Source organism: Neomonachus schauinslandi, chromosome 1 (genome assembly GCF_002201575.2).
Source record: "Neomonachus schauinslandi chromosome 1, ASM220157v2, whole genome shotgun sequence".
Taxonomy (NCBI): domain Eukaryota; kingdom Metazoa; phylum Chordata; class Mammalia; order Carnivora; family Phocidae; genus Neomonachus; species Neomonachus schauinslandi.
The window spans coordinates 189,439,692-189,465,794 of record NC_058403.1 but is presented as its reverse complement, the minus strand read 5'-3'; the positions used below and the strand labels follow the sequence as shown (position 1 = coordinate 189,465,794).

Below are 26,103 nucleotides of genomic sequence, written 5' to 3'. Positions count from 1 at the left end.
AAAATAAATTTAAAAAATGGGGCGCCTGGGTGGCTCAGTTGGTTAAGCAACTGCCTTCTGCTCAGGTCATGATCCTGGAGTCCCGGGATCGAGTCCCGCATCGGGCTCCCTGCTCAGCGAGGAGCCTGCTTCTCCCTCTGACCCTCCCCCCTCTCATGTACTCTTTCTCATTCTCGCTCTCTCAAATAAATAAATAAATCTTAAAAAAAAAAAAAATTTTTTTAAATGGTTAAAATGGTAAATTTTATGTTGTATTTTACTAGATTTTAATTTCAGGGAAAATAAGACCAAAACCCAATAGAAAAATAGGGAGAAAATATGAACCAACATTTTACAATAAAAATTTTATAAAAATGGTCCTTAATTCTATGAAAAATATTTAATCCTATCATAATTTTAAAAAGCATACTTAAACTACCCTGAGATACTATTTGTCACCTATCAGACTGATAAAAAGTAAAAAAATGACCCCCACATTCTGTGGTGAGACTATGGGGAAGAAGTACTCCCACAAATTGCAAGTAGGAATGTGAACTGACACAATCCTTTTGGAGAGAAATTTTGCGATATCTACCAAAACTGCATATTGACCCAGCAGCCCAACTTCTAGAAATTGAGAATATACCTCCAATACAAAAACACACATACAAGGCTATTCATGGCAGCAAAATACTGGAAACATTTGAGAGTGACCAAATAAATTATTATACATCCACACATTGATGTTCTGTGCAGCAGTGAAAAAGAAGGAGGAAATCAAATCAACACATTGTACACCTTAAACTTACACAATGTCATACGTCAATTCTATCTCAAGAAAACTAAGAAAAAAGAGTGAAGATCATCTCTATAAACTGATATAGAGTAAATTCTAGGTATGTTGTTAAAATGCAAAAGAATATTTAAATTATGATACATTTTGTATAAGATAAAAGGGGAAATACAAAAATAAATCTCTTCCTTTATGAAAAATTAAACATAGGAAGGATAAACCAGAAATTAATGAGACTGGTTATTTAAAGGGAGTGGGTTTGGGGCACCTCGGTGGCTCAGTCACTTAAGCATCTGCCTTAGGCTCAGGTCATGATCCTAGGGTCCTGGGATTGAGCACTGTGTCGGGCTCCCTGCTCAGTGAGGAGTCTGCTTCTGCCTCACCCCACCGTTCTTGTGCTCTCTCTCTCTCTCAAATAAATAAATAAAATCTGGGGCACCTGGGTGGCTCAGTCGTTAAGTGGCTACCTTTGGCTCAGGTCATGATCCCAGGGTCGTGGGATTGAGCCCCACATCGGGCTCCCTGCTCGGCGGGAAGCCTGCTTCTCCCTCTCCCACTCCCCCTGCTTGTGTTCCCTCTCTTGTTGTGTCTCTCTCTGTCAAATAAATAAATAAAATCTTTTTAAAATAAATAAATAAATAAATAAATAAAATCTTTAAAAAATAAAAAAGAAGGAGAGGGTTGGACCAGGTAGAAAGTATGGGGGGATGGGAACAGGGCAAAAAGGATGGGGGACCCTACTCTGAGCTTATCTCTTGATGTAGTTCTGACTTTTAAACCATGCTACTGTTTTATATGCTTAAAATATAAGTAAAGAAAATCTATAATAAAGATGAGGGGGGAAAAACAAAATGAAAAACAAACAGAAAGTCATGAACCTAAATAGATTTCAAATTAATAACATAGTCACACTGAAAGGGTGTAGAACTAACCAAAGTAACTTTTGAACACAGTAGCTTCACTATACCTTCAAGATAAATACAAAAAACCAGAGACAAATATTGAACTGTAGTGAGTAGGTATATTTTTCACAGTCTCATGAGTTAGCAATTTAAAAACTATTTATTTGTATTCTAGGATTTAACAAAATAAGTAAATATTTTATGGTTTGTAAAAGCCAGGTTTCTCACTATCAGAAAAGGGAGCTACAAATATGGAAAGGGGAAGACTAGAATAGATCCTATGATCCTGAATTGGAATAGGAGACATCAGTATAAACACATGATTTTTAAGATAGATAGATGATAGAAGGATGGATGGATAGATAACTGCCTAGCTCTTTCTTTTTTTTTTTTTTAAGATTTATTTATTTATTTGAGAGAGCGAGAATGAGAGAGAGAGAGTACATGAGAGGGGGGAGGGTTAGAGGGAGAAGCAGGCTCCTTGCTGAGCAGGGAGCCCGATGCGGGACTCGATCCAGGGACCCAGGATCATGACCTGAGCCGAAGGCAGTTGCTTAACAAACTGAGCCACCCAGGCGCCCCTGCCTAGCTCTTTCTGCTGAGAGAGCCAAAAAGCAATTTCATCCATTGTCAAGGAACACATCTAACTCTCATATCACAGTTTCTAAATACCATTCTCTACTAAAAAGGCCAGGAGTCCTTGGAGAGATGAGTGATTCCAAGGTTAGAACAGAAAAAGTACAGGAAAAGCCTGAAACATCTTATTGCATCAGAACATAAGAACTCAAAGAATGATGGGATAAGAAAAAGAGGACATAGGGACTCCTGGGTGGCTCAGTCGGTTAAGCGTCTGCCTTTGGCTCGGGTCATGATCTCAGGGTCCTGGGATCAAGTCCCTCATCGGGCTCCCTGCTCAGCAGGGAGTCTGCTTCTCCCTCTGCCCCTCCCCCTGCCTGTGCTCTCTCTCTGGGTGAAATAAATGAACAAATAAAATCTTAAAAAGGAGGGCATAAGAGTTAACTTGAAAGGGGTGTCTGGGTGGCTCAGTCGTTGGGCATCTGCCTTCAGCTCAGGTCATGATCCCAGGGTCCTAGGATTGAGCCCCGCGTCAGGCTTCCTGCTCAGCGGGAAGCCTGCTTCTCCCTCTCCCACTCCCCCTGCTCGTGTTCCATCTCTCACTGTGTCTCTCTCTGTCAAATAAATAAATAAAATCTTTAAAAAAAAAAGTTAACTTGAAGAACTCCCACTGGCCAAATCTGGGACAACTGAATGTCACAATAAACAATAATAATAACAACACATTATAACTCAATGGTTACAATAAGACTCCATAGCCCATACTGGTTTGAGTGACTGATGAGAGAAAGGATGAAGTTCTTCCTTACTATAAAATTCCAACTAAAAAATATACAAGGAATGATGGAAATATTATTTGGTAACCACCATAATAATCACTGTTTCAGGTAAGAATGTTAACATTATAGGAACAGGTAAAGCGTATAGAAGAATTTTTTATAAACTTTTTCCACTTTTCTATAAATCTGAAATTATTTCAAAATAACAAGATGGTTTGTACATTTTTTTAAAGATTTGTTTGTTTGTTTATGTACTTATTTGACAGAGAGAGAGCGAGCATGCACGAGACAGCACAAGCAGGGGGAGCGGCAGAGGGAGAGGGAGATGCAGGCTCCCTGCTAAGCAGGGAGCCCTTGCGGGGCTCCATCTCAGGACCTCCATCCCAGGACCCTGGGATCATGACCTGAGCTGAAGGCAGATGCTTAATCGACTGAGCCAGCCAGGTGCCCTAAAAGATGTTTAAATGAATGGTCTAGTTGTACATTTTTTCCTTTGTTTCTTACTTCAATTGTTTTTCTTCAATTTTTTTTCAATTAGTTGCTCACTCCAAAATTCTGTCTGCTCCATTATGGTGCTGCTTGATCTTAAAAGTCTTGTGATGGTTCCCAATCCCTCACTATGTATCAACGGACTGACCTCTTTCTAGTAATGAAACTGCTTTCCTCTGCTTGCTTTCTCTCTCTCTGCTTAGGTGATTTCATGACTGTTAGTATCATCTATATGTGTTGATGGGTCCTAAATCCATATCTCTAGAACTGAGGTATTCCTGAAAAATCAGTATAGCCATAGGAGACCTTTGATCTCCCAAGCCTCTAAGCCATTCCTCCCTTAGTCTTAGCTATCTCAATAAATGGCACCAATTACCTTATAAAGTCAGGCCAAAACCCTAAAAGTCATCCTTGGTTCCTCTTTTGCTTACCTTTCATATCCAATCTATCAGTAGTCCTATCATGTCTATATCCCAAATATATCCTGAATCGATCAACTTTTTCTAGCTCTTTTACTATCATTCTAAGCTATAATCATCTCTCATCCAAGATTGTTGTCTTTTACTACTAGCTGATTCTTCCTGCTTTTTACTCTTGCCCTGGCCATAATCCATTTTTTAAAGTATCAAAGTTGTTTTTTTTCCCTCACATCACTGTCAAAGTGGCTTTTTATCAATAAAATATAAATCAAATTATAATATTCCCATGAGTAGAATCCTTCAATGACTTCCCATTGCAATTTGGGTAAAATGAACTCCTTACCATAGCCTACATAATCTGGCCCCTGACTCTCTCTTCAAGTTCACTTTATGTACTCTCATGAGCTCATTCAGTATGCTCTAGTCAAGCTGGCCTTTCAGTTCCTGGCACATACCAAACTGTTTTCTCCTTCAGGACTTTATTTTTTTTTATTTTTTATTTAAATTCAATTTAACAAGTTAACATATACTGTATTATTAGTTTCAGGGGTAGAATTTAGTGAAACATCAGTTGCATACAAAACCCAGTGCTCATTACATCAAGTGCCCTCCTTAATGCCCATCACCCAACTTTCCCATCTTTCCCCCACCTTCCCTCCAGCAACCCTCAGTTTGTTTCCTATAGTTAAAAGTCTCTTATGGGGTGCCTCATTGTCTCAGTCAGTTAAGCATCTGCCTTCAGCTCAGGTCATGATCCCAGGGTTCTGCGATCAAGACCTGAGTTGGGCTACCTGCTCAGTGGGGAGACTGCCTCTCCCTCTCCCTCTGCCTGCTGCCCACCCCCCTGGCTTGTGCTCTCTCTCTCTCTCTCTCTGTCAAATAAATAAATAAAATATTTTTTTAAAGTCTCTTATGGTTTGACTCCCTCTCTGTTTTCATCTTATTTTATTTTTCCTTCCCTTCCCCTCTGTTCATCTGTTTTGTTTCACAGGATATAAAATCAACACACAGAAGTCAGTTGCATTTCTATGCATGTAACAATGAGGCAGAAGAAAGAGAAATCAAGGAATCTATCCCATTTACAATTGCACCAAAAACCATAAGATACCTAGGAATAAACCTAACCAAAGAAGTAAAGGATCTGTACTGCTTCAGGGACTTTAAACTTAACTGTTCCTCCTACTGGGAAATTCTCATCCCCAGGTCTTCCTATGGCTGGTTCTTTTCTACCATTCAGGTCTCCAAAATGCCACTGCCTCAGGGACACCTTCTCTGACCACCTGCTTTATATGGCTCCACTCTCTGACCAGTCACTCTCTATCCTGTTACATTGTATTTCTTTCATAGTACTTGTCACCATTATTTTGTTTGTTTTACTTGATTACTATGTCTTCCCCATTAGTATATAAGCTCCATAAGAGCAAAAACTATGTCCATCTTGTTGATCAATCTTCAGCATCTAACACAGGATCAGGTACATAGTAAACATTTATTAATTTTTTCATGAATAAATGCTTTGATTATAGGTAGGCAAGGAAGATATTTTCTCAATTCCCCCAAATCTACAGCAGTTTTATAAAGTAGGTCAGTGTCAAACTCTAAAATATTACATAAAAAACTAGGCATGAATAAACTATATGATTTTATAGTGACAGGAAGTCTAAAATTCATTATTCTAATTATGTATCCTTAACTTATTGTGTTGTTTTTTTTTTAAAGATTTTATTTATTTATTTATTTGAGAGAGAGAGAGAGCATGAGAGAGGGGAGGGTCAGAGGGAGAAGCAGACTCCCTGCCGAGCAGGGAGCCCGATGCGGGACTCGATCCCGGGACTCCAGGATCATGACCTGAGCCAAAGGCAGTCGCTTAACCAACTGAGCCACCCAGGCGCCCCTTAACTTATTGTGTTTTAACCCTTTCATCCCCTAAAATAAAAATATGTTACATGTCAATTATAGCCCAATAAAATATATATTTCATATATATGTGTATATATATGTACACATTTGACCCTTAGAATTAAAGTATATATTCTTCCTTCAGCAAAAAGATATCGTCTTTGGAAAACTTCCTACTTTATGTCCCCACTATATTTTTTCATACTTCCATCACAATACCTGTTATATTTTACTGAGCTTAAGTGTTTATATTTATTCATTCATTAAGCATTTATTGAGTATCCGCTACTGGTGTTCAATACCATAGATGTTAAAGATACAAAGATGATTAAGAAGCAATTCCTAGCCTCAAGCCTAGGAATATATCACTTAAATCCATGAAAAGATCAAGGGAATACCTAATGCAATGTGCTAAGTAAATTAACAAAAAATAAATAGGCTATAATAGGAGCAAAGAAAAAGTCATTTATCCAAACCCATAGAAAGAGGGTAAGGCTTCCTGAGGGTGATGACTGAGCTGAATTAGAGACAGCCAGATGAAAAGAAGAATGGATGATGAAGGGACATGCCAGACAAAAGCAGTGAAGTGAGAAATGTCATATTTCCTCAAGGATTAAGAAGCAAGTTCATGTGGGTAAAGCATAAGCATGATAGTGTGTAGGGAGAGGAGAGGCTGGGGAATAGGCAGGGGTCATACTACAGAAAGCTTTCCACGCCACATTAAGCTTTAACGGGTATGGGAAGCCATTGATGTCTACTGTAGTCAAGCAAAGCAAGAGATGAAGTCCTGATCTAAGGCTAGGAGAAGAAGAGGGCTAATAGGAGAAATATTCACAGTACTTGGGGACTAATTGTATGACAGGTGGGTAGTTGGTGAGGGGAAGGAGAAGTTAAAACTCAGATGTTTTGAGCATGAGTGTCTCTATAGTGGTAACAAGAACTAGAATCAAAAATAAGGAAAAAGAGAAGTCTGATGGAGGAAGCTGATGAGTTGTTTTTTTTTTTTTTTTTGACATGTTGAATTTGAGGTATTTTTGCATAAAAATATCTGAGAGTCATCAATATACAGAAGGTAGCTGAAATCAGAAAAGGAGAGAATCATCCTGGGAGATTCAAGGAAGGAGAACAGTGGTCCACAGGCAGGGAAGAGAAAGCCATGAAGATGACATACAGATAACAGAAAACCAGAAGAATAAATACAAGGGAATAAAAAGGAAATGGTCAGCTAGAATCACACTGTTTTTTACTTTAGCCATTCTAGTGGGTATGTAGTGATAACTCATCATGGTTTTCATTTGCATTCCCCTAAAGACTAATGATGTTGATGATATTGAACATCTTTTAAAAATGTGCTTATTGGCCATCTATATATCCTCTCTGGTAAAATGTCTATTTATGCTTTTTACCCATTTTCTAACTGGATTGTTTGACAGTTCTTTACATCTCTGAGACATTAAGTCCTTTGTTGGATATGTGATTTGTATTTTCACCCAGTGTGCAGCTTGTCTTCTCATCCTCTTTTTTTTTTTTTAAAGATTTTATTTATTTATTTGACAGAGAGAGAGATAGCGAGAGCAGGAACACAAGCAGGGGGAGTGGGAGAGCGAGAAGCAGGCTTCCTGCTGAGCAGGGAGCCCGATGTGGGACTCGATCCCAGGACCCTGGGATCATGACCTGAGCTGAAGGCAGACGCTTAATGACTGAGCCACCCAGGCGCCCCTGTCTTCTCATCCTCTTAACACAGTCTTTCACTGAGCAATAGTTTTAAATTTTGGTGAAATATAATTTTTTGGGCTTTTTCTTTTATGGATTATGTTTTTGGTGTCATGTCTAGAAACTCTGCTTAGCTCTAGGCTTGCTTCTAAAAGGTTTATAGTTTTACAATTCTCCTGTTGTTGTCTTTTAAAAGGTTTTAAAATAGTTTTATGTTTTACATTTAAATCTATGATTTAATTTCAATAATTTTTGCACAAGGTATGAAGTTAAGGCTGAGGTTTGGGCTTTTTTGTTGTTGTTTATTTGTTTCAATTTTTAATGGATGTCCAATTGCTCCACCGTATTTGTTGAAAAGACTATCCTTCTTCTATTGAATTAATTTTTTTTTAAAGATTTTATTTATTTATTCATGAGAGACAGAGAGAGAGAGAGAGAGAGAAGCAGGCTCCCAAGGAGCAGGGAGCCCGATGCGGGACTCGATCCCAGGACCCTGGGATCATGACCTGAGCCGAAGGCAGACGCTTAACCATCTGAGCCACCCAGGCGCCCTATTGAATTAATTTTTGCACTTTGTCAAAAATCAGTTGGCTGTACTCGTGTAGGTCTACTTCTGGGTCATTCATTTATTCCACTGATCCATGTGTCCAACTATTTAAAAGCAAAAACATTTATTTTTTATTTTTTAGTAAAAACATTTTTAAAAAGTCAGCTGGAGGGGTGCCTGGGTGGCTCAGTCAGTTAAGCATCTGCCTTCGGCTCAGGACATGATCCCAGTCCTGGGAATGAGCCCCACATTGGGCTCCCTGCTCAGCGGAGAGCTTGCTTCTCCCTCTCCCTCTACCTGCCACTACCCCTGCTTGTGCTTCTGCTCGTGCTCTCTCTCTCCATCAAATAAATAAATAAAATCTTTAAAAAATAAATAAATAAATAATAAAAGTCAGCTGGAGGTCTAGTGAGAACAGTATTAAAAAAACATCCCTTGGATTTGGCAATTAGTGGTCACTGGTGACACTAATGATGAAGAGGTGGGGTTCCTTCATGCCAGATTACCAAAAGCAGTGGGTTCAAAGGTGAATGACTGTTTCATGCCTGGCTACCTATTTTAGATTGTAAGACACTAGAAGGTAAGAATGGTGGATGAAGAGTGAGGATGCTAAGCACATACACACAAATATGCCTTGCAATTCACCCAGCCTCATGTTAAATATTTATGAATGTTTTATATCAGTTCTTATTATCTAGTAAAGAGGCAAATACACAGCCAAAGTCTCCATAAAGGTTGGGAGGGAGGTGAAGGAAGAAGATGAAAGAAAGATAGAAAGAAAAGAAAAGAAAAGAAAGGAAGGAAGGAAGGAAGGAAAAAAGAAAGAGAAAACTTGGAGAAGCTGAAATTGGCTTTTCCACAGATACTCAGTACAGGGATGTACCCTGAGCCCTCTATCCCCAAAGGGAACTTGAAGAGACTTGGAAAGCCTGTACCCCCATCTGGGAACATGCTGTATGAATTTCTCTTCTGTGTAGCCAGCTCCATAGGTTTCCATATCCTTTGCTGTGAAATAAGTGTTATGTGTCATCATCTTCCCAACAATCACACCATAGCCCCAAGTTGTCGACCATGCAGTCAGTGTCATTTTTTTTTAATCTAGCATCTAGTGTGTGGCTAGCACCCTATAGATTCTCAATAAGTAATCATTATTATATCAATATTAGAACAGTGAAAAACAGGGCGCCTGGGTGGCTTAGTCGGTTAAGCATCTGCCTTCAGCTCAGGTCATGATCCCAGGGTCCTGGGATCGAGTCCCGCATCGGGCTCCCTGCTCTGTGGGGAGCCTGCTTCTCCCTCTCCTCCCCACTTGTGCTCTCTATCTCACTATCTCTGTCTCTCTCAAATAAATAAAATCTAAAAAAAAAAAAAATTAAAAAAAAAAAAGAACAGTGAAAAACAAAATGCATTTCCTTTATAATGGCAACTTTAAATTTTTTTCCAGTTTCTGGAATAAGAACTAAAACATTTACCACTAATCCTCAAATAACAAATGGCAGCAAAAATATAACTCTTAAACCCCATATTGTCATCCATGACATGCTTGTTCCTTTGGCACAGAAAATGAAAATCTCAGTTTCTAAATTTCTTCCTCTTCTAGGATGGGTCTTATTAGCAGGTGGTCTTAGAAGGAGCTACTTTGTCATAATTTCTTTGGACATTTTAAAAACAGGAAATATTAAAAAAAATTGAACTCACTCCTTTCTTTTTAATTTCACTGGTCATCTGTCAAAAGCAAACAAATAAGACATAATTAAATCAAGGAGATAAAAATTATAAGTGACTTAAATGTATGTATTATGTATATGTATTATTCTCTTAAAAATACTAGTTATATTGAGATCAACTTAAAATAATTACAAATTAAAATTGTATAAGGATAAACTTTTTAAAAAGACAACCTAAACTTACAGTTGGAGGATAATCTGGCTCTGGGATTGGAGGTGTCCTTTTATCCAGCGTTCTGTCTAAACTTCTTTTGGCTCCATCAACTCTGGATTATAGTTTAAAAAATAGTTTATAGTTAAACTACTTATAGTTATAAAAAATGTCCGACTCTCTTGAAGACATCATTAAGATATATTATTAAAACATTACAGGGGGCGCCTGGATGGCTCAGTCGGTTGAGCGTCTGCCTTCTGCTCAGGTCATGATCCCAGAGTCCTGGGATCGAGCCCCACATGGGGCTCCCTGCTCACGGGGAGCCTGCTTCTCCCTCTCCCCCTCATGCTTGCGTGCTCTTTCTCTCTCTCAAATAAATAAATATTTGAAAAAAAATTACAATTTGGGGGTGCCCGGCTGGCTGAGTCAGTGAAGCGTGCAACTCTTAAACTCAATCTCATGAGTTCAAGCCCCACACTGGGGGTAAAGTTTACTTAAATAATAATCATCACAATTAAATATTACAATTTGAACATTTTTTCAACTATACTTACAGAAGAGATATTCAAGAGTTCTTTATCAACTAATGAATTATTGAACATTATATCAAAAATTAATGATGGGGGCGCCTGGGTGGCTCAGTCGTTAAGCATCTGCCTTCGGCTCAGGTCATGATCTCAGGGTCCTGGGATCGAGCCCCACATCGGGCTCCCTGCTCCGCGGGAAGCCTGCTTCTCCCTCTCCCACTCCCCCTGCTTGTGTTCCCTCTCTCGTCTCTCTTTCTGTCAAATAAATAAATAAAATCTTAAAAAACAACAACAAAACTAATGATGTACTATACCTTGGCTAATTGAATTTAAGTAAAAAAATAAAATAAAATACAAAAAAATACAAGAGTTCTTTATCTTACTGAATTTTCTCTAAGAAACAAATCCCTTTGGAAACTCCAAAAAAAAAAAAAAAAAGAAAAGAAACAAAAGAAAAAAATACCAGTAGTATTATCAATGAGACCTTAATTTTCAAATTATGTGTGTACTATAAAAAAAAATGAGACTAAAAATAAAAATCAAATTTTTTCCAATTCAAACTTACAAATTTTAAGTTAATCCTGATGCTTAGTAGGCCCTCATATGTATTGTCCCTGTTCCAAAGCCACCCTGTCAGAGAAGCCTTACCTTACCCTTTATATTAAATATCACTTCCTTCACTATCCAACCTCTTTACCCTCACTTACTTTGCTTCATAGAATTTACCCACCATTTGACATATTATACGTTGTAGACTATTTTATTCATTGCCTTGTCCCTAATGCCGAGAACAGTACCTCGGCACATAGTAGGTACTTGATAAATAGTTTGAAAAGAGGGGTGCCTGGGTGGCTCAGTCGGTTAAGCATCTGCCTTTGGCTCAGGTCATGATCCCAGGGTCCTGAGATTGAGCCACGTGTCCTCCAGCTCGTCGGGCTCCCTGCTCAGTGGGGACTCTGCCTCTCCCTCTACCCCTCCCCCTGCTTGAGCTCTCTCTCTCTCTCTCTCAAATAAGTAAAATCTTTTTAAAAAATAGTTTGAACATAGGAATTGATCATCCATAAAATAAAGTTATATCATTTTCTAATCCATCTGTCACCAAATATTGAATGCTCATATTATGCAAGACACTCTACTAGGTTTTATTAAAATATAACAGCAACAAATCTCAAGGAATTGATAAACTGAAAGGGTGAGGAGATAAAAACAGGTACCATATGAAAGGCATGGGGCCCTGATGGTTCAGAGGAGGGGACAAGTTCACTTCCACCTGGAGGTGTCTATTAAGGCTACATGAACAAACTAGCCTTTGCAATGAGCTTTAATAAGGGAGGGGATTTCAGGTGGAGATGTAGTTTTCCTGGGTAGATGGATCTGAACAAACATGACTCTCCCGAGGAACAGAAAGTCACGGGAATGATCAAAGGAAAAAACAGGGAGTAGTAGGGAGCTGGGACCAAATGGAGATTAGTTTGGAGAAATGGACTGGAATATCCAACTAAGGGCCTCAAATAGCAGGGTTTTTTTATTCAATAGACAATGGGGAGTTGCTGAGAGTTTTTGAGCATGGAAACATTTTTAGGAAGACAAATCTACCAGTTTGTAAAGGTAAATACACTGGGGGAGATGGCCAAAGCATAGAGTATACAAGGAAAAGAAAAGAGACCTGAGAAAGATTGGAAGACGCCAAACATGACAGGAATAAGAAAAAAACACAATTGAAGGAGGCAAAGGAGATGTGATCAGAGAGGCAGGAGGAGAACCAAAAGGAATTTCAAGGAAAAGATGGGCACCAAAACCATAAACGCATAGACTGGTAAGTTCCATAAAGACAAGGGCCATGTCTGTTTTGCTCACTGCTCTAGCCACAATACTTAGATAGTATCCATCAAGGTCAATAAATAGCTATGGTATGATCAGAACTGTGGATTTGGGAAAAATCTCATATATCTAATTCAGACCTTATTTGATGCACAAATACTCTCAAAAATATCGAGTTGTACCCTGAGATGAGTGAGGGGGATGGCATTCATCACTTTCTGAGGTAGCCCAATTTATGGTCAGCTAGCTTATATTCTTAGAAACAAAATTTTTTTATTGAGTTATATCCTTGTAACTTTGGTTCTCCAGAGCTATACACAAAAATTCATATTCTTTTTCTGTTGCCCTTCTGAAACTTAATGATACTTATCCAGTTCTTTCAACTATTCCTGTCAATAAAAGTTACCACTTGCGGTGAGCTTATTATGTTTTAGGCATTGGCTTAAGATCTTTACATGCATGGATCTCATTTAACTCTCACAAAAATCCTAAGAGAAAAGCACGATTCTTATCTCCATCCTACAGATAGGAAGATGAAGATAAATCAAGTTACTTAACTTGCCAAATTCATGCATGGCTCATAAGCTGCAGAGACAGGATATGAACTCAGGCCAGTATAGATGCCAGTCTACACTCTTACCCATTAAGCAAATCAGCCTCCTTCTAATGAGATGGTTTATCAAAATTCCTCTCTCCTCCATGGCTATTATGGTTTATCAACATCCCTCTTAAAGTGTGACTCCAGAATTCCAGATGTTGTTTGACCGGTGCAGAGTGAAAATTTTCTATCATGCATTCTAGACATTTTACATTTATCAAAGCAGCCTAAGACTGAACTCCCTTTTTTTTTATTAAGTATGCTCTAAGCCCAACATGGAGCTTCAACTCTTGACCCCAAGATCAAGAGTCCCCTGCTCTACTGACTTAGCCAGGAGCCCCTGAATTAGCTTTTTTGAGTAGACTCATTTCCATGTTAACTCTTACTGAGCATGACTAAACTAAAATTCCAAAGGCTTTTTCACAACAAGAAGTAGGAAATGTGGCTCGAATATCCTTCTTCCTCTTTTCTTTGTGAATCATCAAGGCCTCAACCAGACTTCCTTTCATCTGTCATTATTTCCCCAAAGAGCCTAGCCCTCCACAATCCATACTTTCAAGAAATTTGCCTTATACTTTGGTACGTTAGTTGGCACTAGCTGACTTGCACAGCAATTATCCCAACAAAAATATGCTTGACCTCCTTGAGCTCTTTATATATAAAAGCCACCCTTTAAGATAGCAGCAATTTCCTGCGGCGTGTTTTCTCCTACTGGCTAAAAATAAAAGGAGCTGGGAAGAATATAAAAGTGAGCCTTTTCATTCTCTGTTTTTGCTTTGTGTGTTGACAGTCAAAAATAAATAAATGAACAAAAAATTGGATAATTTCAAAGGAACTATGTGAGAGACTCCGTGCAGTGAAGGAGAGAAAGGCTGGTCTGAATCAAGAGGGAGATAGTGGCCAAGGAAGAAGTGACTCATTCCTGGGACTCTGGAAAGCTACAGAATGATTTTTTTTTTCAGCCAGTGTTCCCAGGCACTGGTCACAGAAGGGGCCCAGTTATGCCCAGGACACCTTACATCCTACCTCAGTCCTGGAGCTCTCTCTATCAACAGACTTCACCCCACCTTTGAAACAGGGAAATCTACGTTCCTATTTCCTAATAGGTAGAGGTAGCAAGAGACTGACAATCACAAAATCCACAGTCTTCCAGAAAAATGTGTTTCTGGTATAAAAACCTTTCATTGCAAATGCATTTATCCTAAATAAACACATGGCAATTCTAATCTCAGTATTAGTACAGCACCATGCTTCAGGTAAATTTTTTTTTGAAGATTTTATTTATTTATTTGACAGAGAGAAACAGCAAGAGAAGGAACATAAGCAGGGGGAGGAGAAGCAGGTTTCCCACTGAGCAGGGAGCCCGATGCGGGGCTCGATCCTAGAACCCTGGGATCACGACCTGAGCCGAAGGCAGACACTTAACGACTGAGTCACCCAGGCACCGCCCCTGCTTCAGGTAATTTTGAGACACTATTTGTTATTAAGCACCCAAATGAGAGAGGTACTACTTACACATCTTTACAAAGCATAAGAGTTAGATCTCTCCTTTAAAAATTCCTTTAAAGGTGGCTCAGTTGGTTAAGCGACTGCCTTTGGCTCAGGTCATGATCCTGGAGTCCCGGGATCGAGTCCCGCATCAGGCTCCCTGCTCAGTGAGGAGTCTGCTTCTCCCTCTTACCGTCCCCCCTCTTGGGCTCTCTCTCTTTCTCAAATAAATAAATAAAATCTTTAAAATAAATTCCTTTATTCATCAACAATAACATGCCAGATACTGTGCTTTGTGTTGAGATCTCTGCCCTTAAGTATGTCAAAGTGAGTAGAAGAGAATGGCAACGAAGACACAATACACTGTGTTGTTGAGGAAATCACACTTCCTCGATCTATGTGCTGGTTGACCCTTCTGTACCCAACATCTAAATATTATAATTCTTGGGGCACCTGGGTGGCTCAATCAGTTGGGTGTCTGACTCTTGATTTCAGCTCAGGTCGTGATCTCTGGGTTGTGGGATCAAGCCCCAAGTTGGGCTCCACACTCAGTGCAAAGTCTGCTTGTCCCTCTCCCTCTGCTCCTCCCCCTGCTCTCTCTCTCAAATAAATAAATACAATCTTAAATAAATATATATTTTAATAAATGTTTTATTAAAAATAAATTTTTTATTTTATAAATTTTTTATTTTATAAAAAATAAATATTATATAATATAAATATTATAATTCCTAAAGGCCTACTCCTGGGCTGCCTTCTCTCAATTTTTACTCTCTCTAGGTGATTTGAACTATTCCTCATAGCCTTAACAATCATCTACATTCTGCTGACTCCCAAATTTTTATCTTTAGCCTAGACCTCTTCTCATATATACATATATATATATATACATATATACACATATATATCCAGCTGCCTACTTAACATATTCCCTTATATGTTTAGATGTCACATAAGCACCTCAACTTCAAAATTTACCTCCCCGATCTTCTGGACTTCTGATTCTCTATAAATATAGACACTACCATCCACCTTGTTACCAAAGCAAGTCCTACTGATTCTGAATCCAAACCTATCCCCTATAAATATACTTCTCTCCTCCTCCACTGTCTTCAGCCTTATCCAAACCACCGAAAGCTCTCATCTATGTTACTACAAAAGCAGTCTACCTCGTCTCCTTGTTTCCCTCTACTCTTGCCCTCTTCCCTTCCACCTCAGTCTATTCTTAATAGCCAGACTGATATTTTTAACTGTAAGTTGATTTTCTTTTTTTTTTTTTAAAGATTTTATTTATTTATTTGAGAGAGAGAGAAAGCATGAGGTGGGGAGGGTCAGAGGGAGAAGCAGACTCCTCGCTGAGCAGGGAGCCCGATGCGGGACTTGATCCCGGGACTCCAGGATCATGACCTGAGCCGAAGGCAGTCGCTTAACCAACTGGGCCACCCAGGCGCCCGTAAGTTGATTTTCATGTCATGTCCCAGTTTAAAACATTTCAATGGCTCCACTGAACTTAAAATGGAATCTGAATTTATTAGTATGGCTTACAAAGCCTTTCACACTCTGTCCCCACCTTTCTCTCCACCTTCACCTGATACCACCACTCACCCCCAAGTTCCTGATACTCTAATGACCGTGGCCTTTGTCAGCTCCCAGACCACCAGAAAGCATTTATATTCCAGAGCTTTCAACACTTGCTATCCCCTTTGCTAGAGTGCTATTCCGTTTATTTAAATGAAAAGCTTCTTTTTTTTTTAATGAGAAGCTTCTTACACTTTATTTTTTTTAATATTTTTTTTATTAACATATAATGTATTATTTGTTTCAGGGCAGGTCTGTAATTCATCAGTCTTACACAATACACAGTGCTCACCACTACACATACCCTCCCCAATGTCCATCACCCAGCCACCCCATCCCTCCCACCCCCCTCCACTCCAACAACCCTCAGTTTGTAAGATTTTATTTATTTATTTGAGAGAGAGAGCACAAGTAGGGGGAGTGGTAGAGGGAGAGGGAGAAGCAGGCTCCCCACTGAGCAGGGATCCCAATGCCCTGATCAGTCCCAGGACCCAATCCCAGGGCTCGATCCCAGGGCTCTGGGATCATGACTTGAGCCAAAGGCAGACACTTGACGACTGAGTCACTCAGGTGCCCCAGCTCCTTACTCTTTAGATCTCTATTTAAATATCATCTCCACAGGACTCTCCTGTGATGTTCCTCGGGATACCTTCCCTGTCACTGTCTATCCCACAATCTTATATCTTCATAGTATCCATCACTACTTAAAAGGTTAACATACTCTTTTTGTTTGTCTGTTTTTAAATGTTTACTGTCTCTCTCCTCCCACTAGAATATAAAGACACGATCCCCTCTGTTGTAATCTCTTTGGTCTCCCTAGTAACAAGCACAATGTCTGTGTAACAGTTGGTAGGTAATATCGCTAAATAAACTGATGTAAGAGAAATATGTAGAAAAAGTTAAAGCTGCACAAAGGGGATTAGGAGCTCCTGGGTGGCTCAGTCAGTTAAGCAACTGCCTTCAGCTCAGGTCATGATCCCAGAGTCCTGGGATCGAGCCCCACATCGGGCTCCCTGCTCAGTGGGGAGTCTGCTTCTTCCTCTCCTCTCTCCCCAGCTTGTACTGTCTCTCGTAAATAAATAAATAAAATCTTTTTTTTTTTTAAAGATTTTATTTATTTATTTGACAGAGAGAGACAGCAAGAGAGGGAACACAAGCAGGGGGAGTGGGAGAGGGAGAAGCAGGCTCTCCGCCGAGCAGGGAGCACGATGTGGGGCTCAATCCCAGGACCCAGGGATCATGACCTGAGCCGAAGGCAGACGCTTAACGACTGAGCCACCCAGGCGCCCCATAAATAAATAAAATCTTAAAAAAAAAAAAAAAAAGGATTAGGAGAAGGCTTTCCAAAGGAGGTTATCCATAAACCCAGCCTTGAAGAACTAGTATAAATATTCAGGCAGACAAATACTTTCCAGTGAAGGAAATTGCAGGAAGCAATTGTGAAATTTATTTTTCACTAAACTGTGAAAAACATACTATACTCATGGAACTGCAAGTAGTTCAACATAACAATGTGAAATGGTAAAAGGTTTTGGAGTAAGAATAATCCGTAACTCCTGAGGCACCTCCTTCTTTAGTCTGTAAGTGTACTAAAACATTGAGTAGACCTACATTTATAAAAATAGAGGTAAGAATAGTACCCGTCACATAGGGTAGTTGTGAGAAGTACAGGTGAAGTGCTAAAAACAATGCTTAGAGTAAGCAGTGATTAGCATAAGCCCCATACTAACTATAGATATAGTGACATATCTATACATTAAGTGACATATAACATATATATAGTGATATATAGCACTTACTATTGTGATTACTTTTTTGTTTCCCCAATTGAACTTGAAGATGATATTTTGTCCATAAACAACCTACATAGTTAAAGCTGTTTTAGGAGAATATGAACACTAAGCATTTCACGTGAACTCCAGAAAAGAATTATTTACCAATATGCTACTTACACTAGCTGATTAATCATCTTCTGCTGCTCCTTAGATCTTCTGTAATTCAACAATTTACTTTGTGCTGGTGTGTCAACACCTATGTCTTCAGGGGGGCGCACAATAGGAGGTAACTTCAAGTTCAGAGCCTCCTTTTCTGCTCTAATTGCAGCTTTGTTTGGATCTGACATCTTGGTCTCCTGAAGATTAAAATACTTTATACTCTGAGGAGAAAAAGCCCATTAAGCCATTACTGTAAACATTAGCCTCTGTATATTCATAACATATCTTAGCTATCAATTCCAAAACTTCCAGACATTTTGAGATCTTCCTCCCAAGTATGGTATTAGCCTAAAGAATGACAGTTGAGGTAAATGGGCAGGGATTCCCTTATAGCTCTACATCCCACTTGCTATGAAGAAATGAAACCAGTCACTTCCCAGTTAGGGTTTCAGTTTTCCCATAGATAAAATTAAGGAACTGGATTAGATGCTCTCTAAATACCCCTATGGTTCTAAAATTCTGGGTTCAAATTTTCCCCTAAAATGCAAACCACCATCACCACCACCACCACCATCACAACAACAAAATCCAGTTGTTGAGGTATAATTGCTCTCCCAAAAAAAGCTGATGTTTGACATCATTAAAATCTTTAAACACACCAATATTGTATCTTAGTCTTGCTACCATCCTAGGAAGTGATACGATGATCAAGCAAAAATAGGCATACATTTGCATAGAAAATCTAAAATGTCCTGTAAATGTTGAACAGTTAACTGTGATACCAACTGCACTTGCCGCGGATGCCCACAGAATTTGGAGATTCCTGCCTTGAAAAAGAGAGTATTCTGCTGGCACCCAGTTAGAGATTCCGGCCCTGGGAGAAGGGTGAAGAGAAAACTGAAGGCAAGGAAGTACCTACCTGATTGTTTTTCACTACTTCCCGGCTGCGCAGACGAGAGGGAAACGTTCAGTTAGCTTCTCCTCTGGCGAAAGGAAGAGGGGAGACGAAGGGTGAAACCTCGGGGACCCCACCGCTCCCGATGAGCTGGGCAGTCCGCCTGCCATGTACAAACAAAGTTGTCGCCATGGAAACGGTCGCCCTCGCGGCTGGAGAGACCGGGTAGAAGTTGCCTGGAGAGGCAGTTGCTGAGCTGCGACAGATTGGATTACCTGTCACAGTAATTCATTGCTCAATTCATTACTAATTGTCTACGAATGGAGAGTTGGAGAATGAGATTTTTTTTTTTTTTTTTTACCTAACTGCCTTCCCTTGGAAGGGGTCCAGGGAATCAGGATCTTCAAGCTGTGGAAACCTGCAAGACTGGAAATTTGGATGTGTTGAAAAACAGATTTATGTAAACGCTCTCAGAGGAGGATGAAGTCTTCAAATGTTCCCATAGTGACTTCCCTGTAAATAATCAGCAATATAATTTATCTTGTTTCTATATCGGTGTTTGTTTATGCAGCACTTTTCCTTCAGGAAATCCTTGGCAAAAAAGGTAAGGTGTGTAAGTTTTTCGAGTATGCTTGGAGATAGAAATGTGAAACTTTGCTATCTGAGGCTGCACACTGGATACTCCATCTGAAGGATGATAGCCTACACAAATATGCACATGAATAAAACTGGGGGATGAGTAAGTCTGGTGGTGTATTGATGGCATAGTCATTCAACAAATATTTGAGCATATTTGACCTAGAGTGCCAGTCACCATGTATAAAGAATTTTCTGTTAGAGTACAGCCTACACTCCTATGTCTGGCACACAATAGGGCCTCTAAAAATATCATTTGGTTGAGTGCATGAACAAGTTAAGCATCCTCATTGCTTGTAAAAGTAAGCTGTCTTTCTGTAGAAAGAAAATACTGGTATAAGTACATGATGGTTTTTTGGCATTTGCTTAAGCTAAGTTACAAGCTGTGGACTTAAAGGAAGACAGCAGTCTTTAGTGTCATACCCACAACCTCGCCAAGTTATTCAATCAAACACTAATCTGGTGCTGCAATGAAGAGATTTTGCAAATGCAATTCAAATCCCGAGTATATTGATGTTAAACTAGGGAGAGTATGTGGGTGAGGCTGACTCAATCAGTGGAAATCCTTTTAAAGAGAAGGTTTAGGCATGCACTGAATCAGACTCTAAACAGCAGCTAGCTTTATAATTGCTCTCTCCTCTCTGGATCTTCCCTGACAGCCTACCCTATAGATCTTGGACTTGCTTAACCTGTTCCCACAATTGCATAAGCTAATTCCTTGTAATAAATTCATATGGATATATATATATATATACACATACACACATATGGATAAATATAGGGGACACATATAATCCACTGGTTCTGCTTCCCTCATTAAACCCTGACTAATACAATATATTTTTTTAACAGATTTATGCAGGTGTAATTTACATACTATAAAATTTACCACTCTAAAGTATATAATTCAATGATTTTTTTTTTAGTAAATGTAGAGACTTATACAACCATTACCAAGATCCAGATCTAAAACATTTCAATCACTGCAAAAAGTTCCCTTAGGCTCATGTGCAGTGAATCCCCACTCCAGCCTCAGGCAACCACTGATTTGCTTTTGGCCTCTATATGTTTGCAATTTCTGAAAATTTCATATAAATGGAATAAAAAATTATGTAGTCTTTTGTGTTTGGCTTCTTCCACTTAATGAAAACATGTTTGAACTTCACTCATGTGTAGTATGTAGCAGAAGTTCATTTTTATTGCTGAATAGTCTTCCATTATATAAATATATTACATTTGGTTTATCCATTCACAAGTTGATGGACATTTGGATTGTTTCCAGTTTGGGGCTATTATGAACAACCCTGACATGAACATTCATGTGCAGATGTTAGGATGAACATACATGTTCATTTCTCATCAGTAGAAACCTAGAGTAGAATTACTGGGTTGAATGGTAAGTTGAATGAATGAAAGGTTATGTTTAACCTTTTAAGAAACTTGCAAGCTGTTTCCCAAAGTGACTGAAAGATCTTATATTCCTACCAGCAATGTATAAGGGTTCCAATTTCTCCATGTCCTTGCCAACACTTGGTATTGTCTTTTTTATTACAGCCATTCTAGTGTGCATATAGTGGTATCTCATTGCATTTTTAATTTGCATTTCCCTGAATACTAATGTTGTTGAAATCTTTTTGTTACAGGATTTTTTTCTCTGCTGGTGCCCACAGTTCTTGGTCACACCACTTTGAAGAATGAAGAGGTAGACCAGATAGAGTGGTGGGCAGCAAAGCAAGGTTTATTGAGTGATAGTAAAGCAAAGGTTATTGAGTGATAGTACAAAGCTCCCAAAGAGAGAAGGAACCCTAGAGGGTTGCCACAGGAGTTTCTCAGTTTAGGGATTTTTAATGGGCTTGTTAGCTGGCTGTTTTAATCTGATTAACCCTCCCTGATCCTGTCATCCAATCAGGTTTTTGTCACCTATCTATCACATAGGAAAGGGTGGAGGGCTCCTTTCAGGGTGGTGTAAAATCCTTTTAAGGGTGATTTCCTCTTGGGAGGGCGGGCTTTGTCCCTGCCTGCCTTCCACCTATCCTTCATCATTTTCATGTGCTCATTATCCACTAACATATCTTTTTTTGATGAAATATCTATTCAAATCTTTCATCCATTTTTAAATTGGATTATTTAACTTTTTATCAGTTGTAAGAGTTCTTTATATTCTGGATACAAGTCCTTTCAGATAATTTGCAAACATACTCTCTTGGTATATAGCTTATATTTTCATTTTCTTAATGGTGCCTTTTGAAGAGCAAAAGTCTTCATTTTTTTAAAGATTTATTTATTTATTTGGGTGGGGGAAGTGGAGGGAGGGGCAGAGAGAGAGAGAGGGAGAGAGAGAATCTCCAGCAGACTCCATGCTGAGCAAGAAGGCCCAATGTGGGGCTCAATCCCAGGACCCTGGGATCATGACCTAAGCTGAAATCAAGAGTCAGTCGGTCGCTTAACTGACTGAGCCACCCAGTTGCCCCCAAAAGTCTTCAAATTTTATAAAATCAAACTTAAGATTCTTTTTTATGGGTCATGCTTTTGAGGCTATTATCTATGAAAGACAGATAAGGTCATGAAGATTTTCTCCTATGTTTTCTTCTAGTTTCCGGTTTTACATTTAGATCTATGGTCTATTTACAGTAAATTTCTATATTTGGTGAGAGGTACAGATCCAAGTTCATTTATTTTTTGTATATACATATATAATTGTTCCAGTATCATGTCTTGAAAAAGTTGTCCTTTCCCCACTGAATTGCCTTGGGATCTTTGTTGAAAATCAATTGACCATAATGTAAGGGTTTACTTTTTCCACTGAATTGCCTTGGGATCTTTGTTGAAAATCAATTGACCATAATGTAAGCATTTATTTCTGGACACTCAATCCTGTTCCATTGATCTACATGTTTACCTTTATACCAATACCACACAGTCTTGATTACTGCAGCTTTAGTAAGAATGGTTACAGTTTTAAAATTGGGTAGTGTCAGTCCTCCAACTTTGTTCTTTTTTTTTTTCAAGCCATAAGAGACTTTTTTTTTTTTTTTAAGATTTTATTTATTCATCAGAGAGAGAGAGAGCACAAGCAGGGGAAGTGGCAGGCAGAGGGAGAAGCAGACTCCCCGCTTCTGGATCGAGTCCCGCATCGGGCTCCCTGCTCGGCAGGGAGTGTGCTTCTCCCTCTGGCCCTGCCCCCTCTCATGTGCTCTCTCTCTCAAATAAATAAAATCTTTAAAAAATAAAAAATAAATAATAAATAAATAAAATAAAATGAAAAAAAAGGTAAAAACTTCCAATTATGAAGTTCTGGGGATATAATGTACATCATGGTGAATATAGTGACCAAATTATGTATTTGATGTTGCTAAGAGTGTAGATCTTAAAAGTTCTCAGCACAGAAAAAAATATAACTATGTGAAATGATGGATGTTAACTAAACTTTTGTGGTAATTATATATATATACACATATATAATCAATATACAATCATTGTACACATTGGACTACTACAATATTATATGTAAATAATATCTCAATAAAACTAGAAAAAAATTTTTTAAATGTTAAAGAAACAAAGAGATTGGTCTCTTAAATAAAAAGCAAATGAAAATTATCAAATTTGAATATATAAGGAAGTAGCAGATTACCCTGAATATTACCAGGTACTACCCAAAATTTCTGAGTGCTATCACTCAAAACTACAGTATCATGTTGACCTTAAGTAAAAAAATATAAAAGTATATTAGTAATCTATGTTTTGGCTACCAATGTTATTAACCAAGGTGAAGGTAATCACAAGAAACTAGTCTTCATATGCTTATCTTTGCAGATATATATATATAACAAGAAAACTCCATCAACCATAAACTTTGATTAGTGAAAGTTAGCCTGTGTTTCTTGGTATGGACTGAGAATAGAGGAATAAAATGATTTTTTTTTAAAGGTTTTATTTATTTATATGAGAGAGAGCACATGAGAGGGGGGAGGGTCAGAGGGAGAAGCACACTCCCTGCCGAGCAGGGAGCCCGATGTGGGACTCGATCCAGGAACTCCAGGATCATGACCTGAGCCGAAGGCAGTCGCTTAACCAACTGAGCCACCCAGGCGCCCAGGAATAAAATTTTTATTACCTGCTTCCCCTTTTGGTATCAGGGAAAGTGTAGTGCTGGTTCAGTCTTCCGACTTCAAATTTTAATTATATAATGTATATAATTTATGTATATAATTATGCTATAATTTAGCCTCATAAAAATAGAGCTTCAAACACACCATTTATTATATATCATTTTCAAATCTGTTGAGTTCAAATCAAATTTTCTATGGGAAGTTGTGACACTTTCATTCACTTTCTCATGAAAGAACTGACAAAAAGACAGTGGAAATGTAGGTGGGGCACAGGAGTGCAAGAGCCCGTGGCTCTGGGAGTCCCAAACAGACCAGGTTTGACCACTCACCCCAGACAAACTCCAAAGGCAGAGAGATGAGTGATGGTGAAACAAGAAAGGGATTTATTTCACTGAGGCCAACACCAGTGGCCTCAAAAACGGTCTCCAAAGTGCGGACAACATTCTAGGTTTACATAAAGTAAATGTAGGACAAAGGTCAGTGGGTACATGCAGGTGGGCAGAAAAGGCCAGGTGGATCACTGGGGGGCGGGGGGGGGGGTGGTTCTTGCTGCCTCAGGGCAATCCTTATTGCTTGAGGGGGTAGTTTTGGTTCCCCATCACAAGGCGCACTGCTTGCAGGGTCTTTTGCCTGTGTAAAGAGATTCGCTGGAAGGAAGAACTTAATCAATTAGAAAGTTTGAGGTCAAAATGGGGGTAGTTGAAGTTCTCTTTCAAAAAGAGGAAGGTAGTGGGGGCGCCTGGGTGGCTCAGTGGTTAAGCGTCTGCCTTCGGCTCAGGTCATGATCCCCGGGTCCTGGGATTGAGCCCCACATAGGGCTCTCTGCTCGGCGGGAAGCCTGCTTCTCCCTCTCCCACTCCCCCTGCTTGTGTTCCCTCTCGCTGTCTCTCTCTCTGTCAAATAAATAAATAAAATATTCAAAAAAAAAAAAAGAGGAAGGTAGTGAACCATGGGTATACTATATTCCAATTTGTGTAAATAAGTAGGAGGAATGTATATATTCATAATACATGGTGTGTTTGCACAGGAGTCAGTGGTGGAAAGATTACCTTTTTTCACATGGGTCTGTTTTACTCTTCCAAAAAATTAAAATATATATATATATATATATATATATATACACATATATATACTAAGAGAAGTATGACACTTAAAGGCATCTGTCTCAAAACTAGGATTAAGACTGCTAATTGTTAAATTACATCAGTTTGCTTAAAGGAAACTCACATTTTCCAGTAGGGCTTCTATCTTTCTTTATACAGGCTGATTTAAGACTGAGTTCTGCAAATTTGCATGAAGGAAAGTGCTGTGGATAAGAAAAATGCCATTTCAAAACTCTGATTTGTTAAATGGGGTACTATCAACTAGACTACCAAGACTTACTTACTTTCTTCCTTATGTTAGTCAGTTGGTACAAAGTAATGACTTTTATACCTATACTGTAGACTCGAAGTGCATATAAACTATCAGTACCCGGTCACCTTATTAAATATTTGGTGGGTGGGAGGAGAGCAGGACAGGCATAGAAATTTCAAATAATTGCAAAACCCATCCTGCTTTTAGAACACAGTCAAAAGCCTATTTTCTTCATGGTAAGCCAGGGGGTAAGGTATGGCTTATTATTAGATGCCCAGTTAAGTATGCATTCTAGTTGTAGGATAAGGAAAAATGGATACTAATTAGATCATTTGTGGACAGAAGTGACTTCTCAATTTGTTCTTTCAAATTTTCAAGGTTTTTTTTTTAGTTAATCACCGAATATTAATTATATTCAACACAAAATCACTCTTGAAATACTTTCTTCATTTGGTTTTCAGTGAAGGCTACACTTCTCATTTTCTCTTACTGGCTATTCTGTCTCCTGCCATTCTTTCAGCAATGTCTTTGTGACCTTGAGCAGGTAACTTAATCACTCTGGACCTCGTAACGATAAACGACGTTTTTAGCATAGTCTTCGCTCCCTAAATGGTAATTCTTGTATAACGTTAATTGTTACTACCACAAAGACAGCTCCGTGCGCCTGCGTGCCCGCTCTGAAACAAACCCACCCACACCTCGGAAAGGGCGAGCGGCAATGAGAATGAGGTGGAGGGGAACTGGGCAACGCTTTCCACGGCCGGAGCCAGGCTGGCAATCCTGGTCGAGTTCTCCACGCCCTCGCGCTGCTTAGCCCCGCGGAGCTGGAAGACAAGGCTGGAGGCTAGAATCCAGAAAAAGCGCCGGCTTCCGTGAGGGAAGCGGAACCCATGACAACGCCCCAACGACTTCCGGCTTGGCGCACCTTTCCTTCAGCCCTATAACTGCACTTTCGATAAAAACATGGTGATTAACGTAACATAATAAAATAAAATTTAAAAAAAATGGAGTCCAATATTTCCCTCAGGCACCTCTATAGTTTCTTTATTTTCCCCTCTTTATGGCTCGATTTGACGATAAAGATTAAGTTGGAGGGATTATTGATAGGCGTGGCTACGGAAAAGGGGAGCATTTAAGCCGGCCTGACGAAAGTGCGGAGCGGAAGTACCTGGTGGCCTCTC

The 26,103-nt window shown here is 39.2% G+C and overlaps 1 protein-coding gene across 1 annotated transcript in view; it reads right to left on the bottom strand.

The window, feature by feature from the left end:
• The window catches only part of DNAH12 (dynein axonemal heavy chain 12), a 226,315-nt gene extending 208,204 nt beyond the window's left edge, over positions 1-18,111 (bottom strand). The window contains 3 exon segments of the mRNA XM_044916801.1: positions 9,795-9,821; positions 10,008-10,089; positions 17,942-18,111. Of these exon segments, the coding sequence (XP_044772736.1) occupies positions 9,795-9,821; positions 10,008-10,089; positions 17,942-18,111 (279 nt within the window).
• Positions 18,112-26,103: the final 7,992 nt, after the last annotated feature.